Below are 11,420 nucleotides of genomic sequence, written 5' to 3' on the forward strand. Positions count from 1 at the left end.
AATGATCACTTTTCTAATCCATACATTTTCTTTTTAGCTACGACTTGTGGAAGTGTAATGCTGTTCAAAGGTAAAAACTGGCTCCTGCCCCCCCGCTGGATCCGGTGACATCATCATATTCTAGAACCTGCAACCCAGCAATAACCATGGACTGTAATAACCTTACAGGCTCATTTAAGAACATGCACTGAATCACAAACAGCTTAGTGCGTTAATCAGGTTTTTAATTACTTAAGACACAAACAACAAGCGTTATATTACCAAGAGTATTGCACAATGGATTGCTTGAGCTTATTACACTATTGATGTGAAGTTTGCATGTTGTCTATGTTGCTAACTATGTCTCAAATACGACAAGCTTATTTAAAATGTACATTCTTCTTGTTTTTTTCCATCATATGCATCAATTTAAAACAGTCACATAGAATCACCCAGTTTCCAGCTTAAGGAAGGAAGGTGCTTTCTTGATGCTATGCAATGCTCTAACTAGATGTTTACTTCTGGAGAAACAGTACATAATATAAGCAATAGACAGCACAGTTTTGTACTTATTGCACAACAAAAACTACATAAAACACCCTGTAAATTGTATTCACTATAGCAAAGGTGGTCATTGCAAGGGGCGGGTCACAGCTTCTTATTGTCACATGCTAGTAGTAAAACACTTGACCAAAAGGACTTAACAAAAGACCACAAACTAGTTGTGGTAAGTACAAATTTGGCACATATTTGGCCCATTCAAGAAGCAATGAATTTGGCGCTACACAATATGCAAGCATTTAAACTTTAAAAACAAATCTCTCTTAGGAGTCTCTAAAAAGATATGTGGAATGTAAAATATTTTTTTTTACCCAATGTCTTAAGGCAACTGAAAACCAACTCGTTTACTGTACACATTTTTGGTAACGACCATCTTGGGAATTAGGTGCCCAGTTATTGGACTCATTAATAATTTTGGGGTAGACCATGTGCAGGTAGAAAGAAGTGCAACTATGTTAGGAATCGCACATAACTAGATCTATAATGTGATGCACTATGAAAGCCAACAGCAGACGAAATGCTGGCATAAAACAGACAGCTTAACTAGGAAAGAGACTTGAAGGAGAACATCCAGGCACTGCTTGGAGGTCTGCTGCTTAGTATGTGCTGGTGGGAGCCGTGGCCATTCTTTTCCCAATGTACACCCTAAAATATAGATATATATAGTCACATAAGTACTTTTCACTTGATTTTCTAAACCTTCTGAAGTTTTAAAAGAAAGTATACAGAAATAATTAAACTCACCCAAGGCCAAGAGCAAGAATATGTGAGATGAGCAATGAAGGAATGAAGACTTTGAGGAACTCAGCGGAAAACACACCACCCTTCTTCATTACACCACTTTTTCTCATACTGAGCGATACTGAACGTCTGGGATGCCGAAAGTGAAACTCTCTGGACAAAACAAAAATAATACAGAAGTCAAATAAGAATGTGATGTGGATGTGATGCGAGTTCAGTTTAGTTCTTACTTTGGTGGGATGTTTTCAGGTCTGCTGGACCAGTCTGACACCCAGTCGGATTCTCTTTTAGACTGGGGATCTTCTTCTTCTTCTTGAACTTCATCTTCGGACTATTATATTGGAAACATTTGGTGAGTTGATCAGGGCAACACAATATAAGGAAAAAATGGCGAGATTTGATAACGGTCTTGAAAATTCCTATATTATTGCAATATTTTACAAAAACAGTTCAAAACAGTACGATCCACTAAATTCAATACAATTTTTAATATAGAGATATATATGTAGTGTATACTGTGTATAAGTGTTTTTCTTTAAATCTTATAGTGTCAAAAAGGGAATTTAATTAGGATGATCATGACAAACCGGGTTAATAGTGTGTTAGAATACATTATAAATCCCACATGGGCAATAGGTAGCGTTCACGTGACATTCTGATAACATTGAGGTGGAGGCAACTGACGGTAACTACGGTAACTGTGGTAACTGACAAAAATGCATTTTTTTTATGTCTTTGTCTTTTGGCTCATACTTCAGTCATTACTGGAGGAATCCACATGAAAGAAAAACGGTCACAAAGTTCATTGTCTCCTCTGTCAGCACATATGAACCAATGTCCAACTATTTTCTCCGAAAAATGTCAAAAAGTGGTGACAATATGCGAAAACATGACTGGGATGTTGTCCAATAGAAAGGACTTTCAGACATAAAAATAATATCACAGGTTTGTGAATCCAATCACGATCAAATACTGATGAGGAAAAACATTTGTCAATTTTCGTTTTGGAGATTTCTTCCAAAAACTGCATTTCTCTCATAGAGTTGTATTGGCCCTGCCCTCCATCTGACATTATGACATCATCACATTCTAAATTGTGGACGCTACCTATTGCGACATGGCTAGCGGGTAGCCTAATATTGCATTAACAATATTTTGTGCAGCCCTAGAGTTTATAATAAAATAATAGTGATGTGCACTTCTTTACCTGATAATCTGCTGGACTGGACATTTCTACATCAAACATAATCTGACCTTCATCTTGTTCTGGACTTGGTGGCCTATGAGGACTGTGCAATATGAAAAAATAAGATGTCATAACTCAAAATTGAGAGCAACAGATAAAATGCCACCAAATTTCATACAAGCACAGTTGCATTACCTTTGACAGGAGGAGTTGCTTGGACTTGATTCATGTTGTGCATCAAGTAGTATCTTTTCCATATCTCCATTGTGGATAGAGGACGACGATGGCACATGCTCTAACCCTCCTATCAGAGACTCATCGTTTTCTGGCAACTCTCCCAAACTCACACCAGCATTTGCATTTAGTTGGTCTGAAGCAGGTGGCAGCAATAGGTTATTTTGAGGACTGTGTGTTCCGGTGTTCCCATTCAGCTCCAGCTCTACCCATGAGCCTTGGCACAGAAGGTTGAAAGAAAGAGAAAATGGAAATCAGTTCCCTTGGAGTAAGAATCGGAACAAAGATTGTTTCCCCCATTACACAGACAAATGACCTATATTTCATGGTGCTTTTTGAAATGGAATTGACCGAAAAGGATTCAATGACAACATCCGTCTTTGTGCCACTGCCCTACAAACAGCTTTCATAGCATTCCCAGACTGGAGGGGGCTTATGTAATCTCTGTGTAACATCAGGGGTAGCTTAAAGAGCCAATAGGCATACATGACTTCTACTTTTCCGCATTGGGGTAAAAATATGTTGACATTTATGCCATGCAGGTGTTTCATAAAAGGATGAGCCAGTGCACACACACAACAATCCCTTTCCAGGCTGCTGCTCATCACATGAGGAGTTGCATAACTCCTGTGTGGAAGACAGTTGTCCAGACATGTCGCTGTTACTCGGAAAAACAATGGCCCTGCAATTACTCCGAAATGTATGATCGGGGATAAAGGCTATGCGCAACTATATCAGTAATAAGCGAGGACAATTATAAAAGATACGCAGTCATTAGGATTCTGACCATTGTTTGCCATCACAGCAAGCACGTGTTTTCACTATATTGGGTTAAAAATGTTCGTATAGCACACTGTGCATATATGGGCTTAAATACTTTAATATAGAGACGAAAAACAGTACCAACATAGAGGAACTGCAACATTCAGCTCGTCTTTGTCCCAAACTTGTTTTCATTTTGGATAAGACCCACCCACAGCCTGATCTAGTTTAAGATTGGTTACTTTCCCATCAATCAAACTTTTTGTGATCGCCCATTGGCCGCTGCGCATTTACGTCAACCACATCAGCATGTCCCTGACAGGCGAAGAGGAAATTCCAAACCCTAACTTTTACAATAAAAATGCTCAAAAACAAAACACATCGATTGTTGAATTGGAAGGAAGGTGCCAATACGTCTAATCCGAACCGTGTAAAATACACGAAAACAAGGATATTGCGTACCTTGAATCCCAGGCTCTTCGTTATTGTTTTGTTGAGCAGCAGCGGTAGACATGTTGACTACCCAGCTTTTGTATTCATCAACATGACGCGCAGACGAGCTCCGATGTGCGCATGCGCACAGACTGTCCAGTCGGTCCAGACGTCCAGACCATTGATGTGTCCTATCTTATATCTATAATCCAGACCTGGTCCAGACGGGGCCAGGCGAGGACTGGACAGCCCGGACAGAACACTAAACACCGACAGAATAAGCTCTATTCTGTTGGGCTTTGAATCTGGTCTAGTGTCAAACTAAGTCAATCATCATCATTATTTGTGAAATTATCATCTTAATTACTTTTTCTGGAAAAGAATAGACATTTCATTTAATCAAACACAAAGTGTTTATTAGTTTCCACCTCCATTTTTAACTTTTGTCACAGGTCACAGAAAAACCTCTGACATACTTTAGAGAAATAAAACCTGAAATAATTTAGGAAAAAAAGTATAATTGCCATTTACACACAAATGACAAATGTATTATTTTTATTGGGTAAATCACAGGACAGCGGTACACCCCTGAGCCTTCATTTGTCTGGTGACTCAAGTACACACACAAACATTTCATTATCTTTCAAAGTCACAATAAAAGGACAGTACGAGATAAATGTGTGCAGTCTTTTTAAAAACTGGTACTTATTCCTCTATTATTGGAAAAAAAAATGCTACATGCGTAGAACCCCAACACCTCCACCACGATAGTCAAGGATGAGTAACTTAATCAACACAATATAAACAAAGATATGGAAAAAAAAGGCAAAAATCAAGTGACTGTAGCATTCAAAACAATATTTTTCCCACACTAAAGGAGACACCATTTATCAAAAGAAAAAAATAAATAAGGCTTTACGGTAGGTTTACTATACAGTCAGTGTAGTGGTTTTAAGTGTACTGAATAGACAAGCCATGATTTAAAGGATAAGTACATATTTATATTTAAATACGTGAGCTCTATTGTGATCAATACGGCAAGAGTACTTAAGCATAATAATGTCCTTTTTCCTTCGTTTCCTGTTTAACCATATCCATCACATTCTTCAACATATACCCTTTTCTGTAAATACATCCAACATTTATATCACAGTAATGATAAAAAAAATATATATAGCAACTCAGTCTAGCAATGGATACATCTTTCGGACTTGCATGTTAATAGTGATTTATGTGATTAGAATATGCATTGCAAGTCGATTAGTTCGAAAAAAGAAAACGAAACAAAGGACTTTCAGACCTAATTTTCAACACATGCCATTTAGATCAACATTATTACTAAAACTAGTGCTTTTACACAGAAGAACAGACACCTTAAGCATTTCTTTGGACATTTGATGCATAAGAGATTTCTGCAAGAAGACGGCAAAATCTTACAGTTACACAAAGTCCTCCTGAGAGAAAAAGCTAATAAAAGTACAGTGATCAGACTGCAACTACGGCCTAGATACAAAAACAAGTCATTTTATCTTATACAGTACAAAACAATGAAACAATAAAATAATAAAAAAAAATAACAGCTGTGTGTGTGTGAGGAGCAAGCCAGTAGAAAAAGTAAGCCACTTAATGTCACTGCACACTAAAGAAAGGTCTTTAGCCTGAGATTTTTTAAAGGCCATTTCGCACATTTTGGACTATTCCACCATGGGCACACTTGAATTCAGTACAATTCCCATTTGAGACAGCTCTTTATTGTATTTTTTTTTTTATTGTAGACGTTATTGCCCGTCTGTTTTCTGCTTTTTATCCATGTCTAAACTGTGTCTCAGAGCAATCGGTCAAGAGCTGTCGGTGACTCCAGTAGAGCGCTCAGTGACCCATCTCCAGATCTCGATCAAGGTTCAAGGGCATTAACAGGCTGCAGATAAGCCTGCATGCTTTTTTGCCTTGAGTTGAATTTTCAGTGAAACCCAAATGCATTGTTATGCAATAATTATGAAACATTTGTCTCCAATAAATGAAGTATTGGGCCAGTTTCTCTTCAGTTAAACATAACTGATCTGTGGCTTTTACAACTGCCTCAAGATCAATTGCAGTTTATGTAGATTCACGGTTACTATTCAAACAGAACCACGAGTTTCAGGACATGTGAAACTGTTTAAAAAAAATCATACACAGTACAATTGTCCCATAATAAATCATTGTATATTTTGTAAAAAAGGAGTGAACTTGGCAGGTGCTGAGCGGTTTTATATTCCACTACAAAACAACAAGGTTAACGTTAAAACAAACTAAGTGGATTCTCTCAACTATGACAAAAGAAGTGTGTGAAAATGGCACCAGGCGTGTGTAATACAGATTTTCTTTTGGGTTGGACAGCAATGAATTAGAGTAGCTTGATATTTTTACTATAAATTTAAAAATATCCAATACAAATTTTACCACGATTTCAAGATACAGTTACTAGTTTAAAACCAGATGAAAGATGGCAAAAATGTACATCTTAAATATGCAACAAGAAGAAATGTGAGTTAGACAAAAGAAACATTTGAATTAACCTTTTATTTAAAACTGAAATGGGCTGCTTGGCAGGTGATCAAAAGCTCAAGGTCACATGCCTTTAAAAGGCCAAGTCTGGGCAAAAATGTAGATTCAGTGTCATTTTCTGTCGGGTATTTACACAATCACGCTCCACAGTAGCGGGGGCGCCAAAATGATCTGATGTGCTTTTTTCTTCAGTGGAACAATGGAGTGTCAGGTGGTGCTGGGGCATCAAACGGCTGCTGGCTCTGTGCAGATGTTGCAGAGAGCATCACTGTGGGCTCTCGCATGTGTGGTTAATGACTGGGTTTTTTAACAGGACAAAGACTTCTTACAGCAAAAACACTTTTTTGGATTGATGGCAAAGGACGTTTACAAAAATGGACCACAGTTCCAGATAGATGCCCTTCGTGAGGCCCTCTTTGGAGAAATGCTACTACTCACCTCCTGGAAAGGCTTGCATCAAGCATGCTGCAACTAATTTGTGAAGTGATCAACAATAATGGTGGAGCGACTCATTAACGAGTTCATGTTTGGAACTTTGATTTCAGTTTTGAGAAGTTTTTTTTTCTTCTTTTTTTTGTTTGAAGCGTGGTCCTAAACCTTTGATCAGCTGCAGCCTATTTCAGTTTAATTGTTGTTTTCAATAGAAGGTTTACTCAAAATGCTGTTTTTTGTCTCACTCCCATTTCTTCTTGTTGCACGTTTGACGATCAAACCATACAAAACGTGAATTTTTGCCATCTTTCAACTGGTCTTAAATTTTTGATCAGAACTGTATTAATATTAGACGGCTGCCAAGGTAATGATCTTCACAATTAAAGTGAATTTGTAGGAGTTATATAGAAAAAGCACTAATCATCAAAGAATGGGGGATTAATTAGTTAACTGCTGGTTTAATTTGTCCTGGAAAATGAACAAATTATTGGTTGTGGCCACAGCGATTATGTTATCCAGTGGATGCCAGGCCGTGTGCAGTATCTTCCTGTTGAAATCCAGACTGTCGACACTGATCTCATCCTTCTTGCGTTTCCCACCTGTGGTCACTCTGCGAGGCTTCAGTACCGACTGTGGTTTGCAGTGTTCTCTGGAAGCCTCAAGAGTCACGTCGTGTCTGCAACCTCTGTCAAACATCCTGAAGAAGTTGTTGTAGGAGCCAGTCATCACAACACTGTCAAATGACAAAAGTATAGTGAGCAGCAAATCCTTCAAAGCATTGAAAGCGTTATCTCATCATCATCATTACCTTTATTTATTTAGATTTTTAAAAAACTGCAATGTACTTGAAGCCAATCACTGACCATTAGCTCAGTCAGGGTAAATATTAAATAAAAATAGCAAATAAAAAAAGGCAACGTAACTATTTCTTGGGTTTATTGTATATCTGTTTAGCTTCACATTTATTTTCTCTTTTCTTTTTTGAACTACTTAAACATTTTATGGGAGTTTCATTGTGCTTCATGTTGATTAAGACATCGTTTTAAGTATTTTTAGCAGAAGGAATCAAAGTGATGTTCATGCTTTAATGTAATTTCTTATAGCTTTACCTATCGTCGCCGCTCCAACAGCACTCAAATTTGTCAAAGATGCAGTCATTCTCATAAAGAGAACACAGCTTACTCCTGAGATATTCATTCACCTGTCAAAAATATGTCATAGTGAGGCAAATGAAAGAGTAAATGTGTTTTACAGTTAGGTTCAGTAATAGTTTATACAAACCTGATATGTTTCAATGGGTCGCGTCTCCATGTTGATATCCCAGATTTTGACAGACAAATAGTCTCGTGTCATTATGTAACGTCCATTGTGGCTAAACTTTACATCAGCAATAGAGGATATTATCTCAGAAAAAAAGGAGCGGCTGTTTGGATCCTCTGGTTCCTCAAACACTAACATAAAAAGCACATGGAAAAATCAACGATGTAAAAACATACGACAGCCAGACAAACGGCTAAGCAATAAACATTAGCATTATTTTATGAAAAACCTCTCACGTTTGACATGTTGGTCGCAAAGTGCAGCTGCTCTCAAGTCACACAGACGAATGATGCCTTTGCTGGAGCTGTACAACAATGTCTGGCACTGATTTGGGTGAAACTCCGCCGCAGTTATAACCTCTGTCAGATCCTCCATATTGGCTGGCTTAATATCAACAATATCTTTATTTAAAAAGTTAAGGTTTAAGTAACGATTGAGAAAGACAATATCATTCGGGTATCTTAAATTGAATAGTGCACTGCCACTTAAAAGTTGTCCAATTCAATTGATGATTAAAGGCACAAAAAGTAAAGGCGCTTTATACAATTTAATTGATGATTTGGTGCCATCTACTGGAGGCAGAGGGAATAAAACACAACAAATTAAGACGCTTTTACCAATTCTCAAGAAAAGCACCCTGGAAAATAGAAACACATTGACTGAAAAGTTAATCATATAAATGGATTATGTTAATTACAAAATCAAAGTTTCAACCCAGAGCAAAGGATACTAAAGCTTTGATCTGTGATCTCCTGATGCCATAAGTTAATGCGGAGATCATCTGCAGACAGGTAAGTCTCATTGTCGCTGTTCACTGAGATGGAGTTAATGTGATACGTGTGGGCATTTGCAAATACTCGTCTTGGACTGGCCTCCACCATCAAGTCCATAGGTTTGAATACTGGAACCTAAACCAAAGACACAGCACATGAACTGCACTGCAAGTCTGTGTAGAAGAAACATGAGGAACTGGCTTTGCAAAGTATTACGTATAAGCATAGTTTTCAGGAAAAACATTTGCAGTCATCCAGTTTTAACGTAAATGCAAATATACCCATCAGATGAGTTTTGACATATAGGTATGATTTAATATGAAAACTATGGAGATTGTTTTCATTGAGAGAGAGTAAGGTGTGGTATTTACGACCATAGAATGTTAAATGAACAAACCTGCAGAGAATCAATTGTGGTAAAATCTTTGTACCGCCCATCTTCTTCTTTTAAATTGTAGCCCTCTGGTCTTTTGTCACGTTCACTAATTTTCCAAAGCTTTATTGTTTTGTCTAAGAAAGAAAAACAAAACACAGTACTTTTAACTTTTGCATATTCATTAAATATACATCGTTACAAGGGGAACTCACCATTGGTTGACAAAAGATAATGTGCAGCATTTTTTTGAGGCAACCATCGAATCTTGTTGATCTTCTCTTCGATCTCAAGGCTTTTCAGGTAGTCAAACTCAGGCTCGTGGCTCTGGAAGGTGCTGTAAACATTGTACTCACCACGACACTGTGGCTGATTCTTGCTCTAAAACAGCATCAAGTAATAACAGTTTAACTGCAGTTGGAGACACATTTTAAACAAGTAATCACAATTTTTATTGTATTTACCTCTGGCTCTTGCTGAAAAATAACAATGCGGCCCCCTTTGTCCCCTGTGGCTAGCAGATCTCCAGTGCAGTTAAACTCAACAGTGGAGATGATGTCAGCTGTAAAACAACAACTTTACCTTTTATGCCTTGTATAAGTCATTGTGCAATAATATCTGAGTGTCTACAAGGCTAATTACTAAAAACATTAAGAGATAAACAAGGGAAAAGACAAAACTTGTGTACAAGCAATAAGCAACACTAAAACACATATGGGCCCGAAATGTCTTACAATATGGCTTGTTGTTGTTTTATATTAATTTCTGCAACCACATAGAAAATGTTCAATACAGTTACGTCTCTTAAGAATAATCTTACACTGGTGAGAGTGATCAGTGGAATGATATGAATGACGATAAGAAAACCAATGAGGAAATTATACTAATCTTTTCTAATGTAAAAATCACCTTTACATGATTACTTGATCTGCAGTATTCTGCCATACAGCTCTATGCATGTTTTTTTTTTTAACAATATCTGGGTTGTGCAAGTGTTAAGGGAACAGGATGTCATCCAGACAATATGAAGGAGGTTTAGGAGCCACGATCTTTACTTACCTTCAGCAACCTCATCATCTATTGCCCCTTTAACTTGAGAAAAGCACCACTCCATGCCACTGTTTTCATCATCTGCTTCTGCAGAAACAACAAGCACATTTATTCAAAACACACATCACAAACAACTTTACACGGGTTAGCATAGTGCTATCTATGTACCACAATAATAAAGAAAACTGGGTTCAGCTATTCACTTTTATGTGCATAACTACAGTATTCTATCTTACTTGGATTGGGTGTTTCCCGTTGTGCAAATTATGACTTTAGGTGTATTGTGTAAGTGCCAATAGCTTTCAATAGGAAGTGTCTTTATTAGCTTGCTAACTAGCATTTGCAGCGTTAAAATAGCATGTGCATAACTTGCAACTTATTGCCATATTTAATATCGATGTGGAAACAGAATCGATGCTTTTATGCATATTTTACCTGCCATAGTGAGGTAGTGAGGCAGAAGTTTCGCCCGGCGCGTGTCCCGTGGTCCGCGGGGCGGTTCTGACCGAAAAGCGGGGCAGGAACCAGGCAGGGAGTGTAGTTAGAATCCACACGGTAAGGTTTCCACGCATTCAGGAAATGTTTCCAGATAACAGAAACTACTTTTTAACACATTTAATTCAATTAATGCTCAAACTACTATTTTTTTTTTTTAACTTGTGCTACTCCTCTTTGACATTTCCCTTCCTCCTCCGCACCCGCACGGCAGACTCTCCCTACTTTCAAAATGGCGCAACGCAGGCGGCGTTCTGCAGCGTCAAATCAGAGGAGCAGGTGGGGACGCAGTGGAAGGACTTGCTATGATGATGCACTCAGTTCCACTATCACAATGTAGGATTCATTGTTTTTTAGCAATTATCTTCAGTATATTCAAAGACGCTGGTTGGCACAAAGCCAGTTCAATTTGTCTGATTTCTTGAATTTACCAGACTCTCAATTTTACAGTAGGGATTGTGTTGCCCTGTCACAAAGGGGAAAAACTGAAATAGCACATACTAAATGTTCATTACACAGTTACAGGACTCCACCA

General features: G+C 37.9%; 2 protein-coding genes across 2 annotated transcripts; both read right to left on the reverse strand.

The window, feature by feature from the left end:
- Window positions 1–253: 253 nt before the first annotated feature.
- bnip3la (BCL2 interacting protein 3 like a) lies at window positions 254–4,050 on the reverse strand. Its single transcript, XM_079566338.1, has 6 exons — window positions 3,926–4,050; window positions 2,663–2,918; window positions 2,489–2,570; window positions 1,512–1,612; window positions 1,285–1,434; window positions 254–1,185 (listed from the first exon to the last, which is right to left on the reverse strand). The coding sequence occupies exons 1-6, from the start codon at window positions 3,975–3,977 to the stop codon at window positions 1,137–1,139; spliced, it is 690 nt and encodes a 229-aa protein (XP_079422464.1). The 5' UTR covers window positions 3,978–4,050; the 3' UTR covers window positions 254–1,136.
- A 3,080-nt stretch (window positions 4,051–7,130) lies between these two features.
- ppp2r2aa (protein phosphatase 2, regulatory subunit B, alpha a) lies at window positions 7,131–11,123 on the reverse strand. Its single transcript, XM_079577626.1, has 10 exons — window positions 10,826–11,123; window positions 10,400–10,477; window positions 9,805–9,902; window positions 9,556–9,721; window positions 9,365–9,477; window positions 8,925–9,102; window positions 8,431–8,595; window positions 8,156–8,325; window positions 7,984–8,075; window positions 7,131–7,607 (listed from the first exon to the last, which is right to left on the reverse strand). The coding sequence occupies exons 1-10, from the start codon at window positions 10,830–10,832 to the stop codon at window positions 7,313–7,315; spliced, it is 1,362 nt and encodes a 453-aa protein (XP_079433752.1). The 5' UTR covers window positions 10,833–11,123; the 3' UTR covers window positions 7,131–7,312.
- Between the last annotated feature and the right edge of the window lie 297 nt (window positions 11,124–11,420).

Source organism: Gobius niger (genome assembly GCF_951799975.1).
Source record: "Gobius niger genome assembly, chromosome: 1".
Classification (NCBI taxonomy): Eukaryota; Metazoa; Chordata; class Actinopteri; order Gobiiformes; family Gobiidae; genus Gobius; species Gobius niger.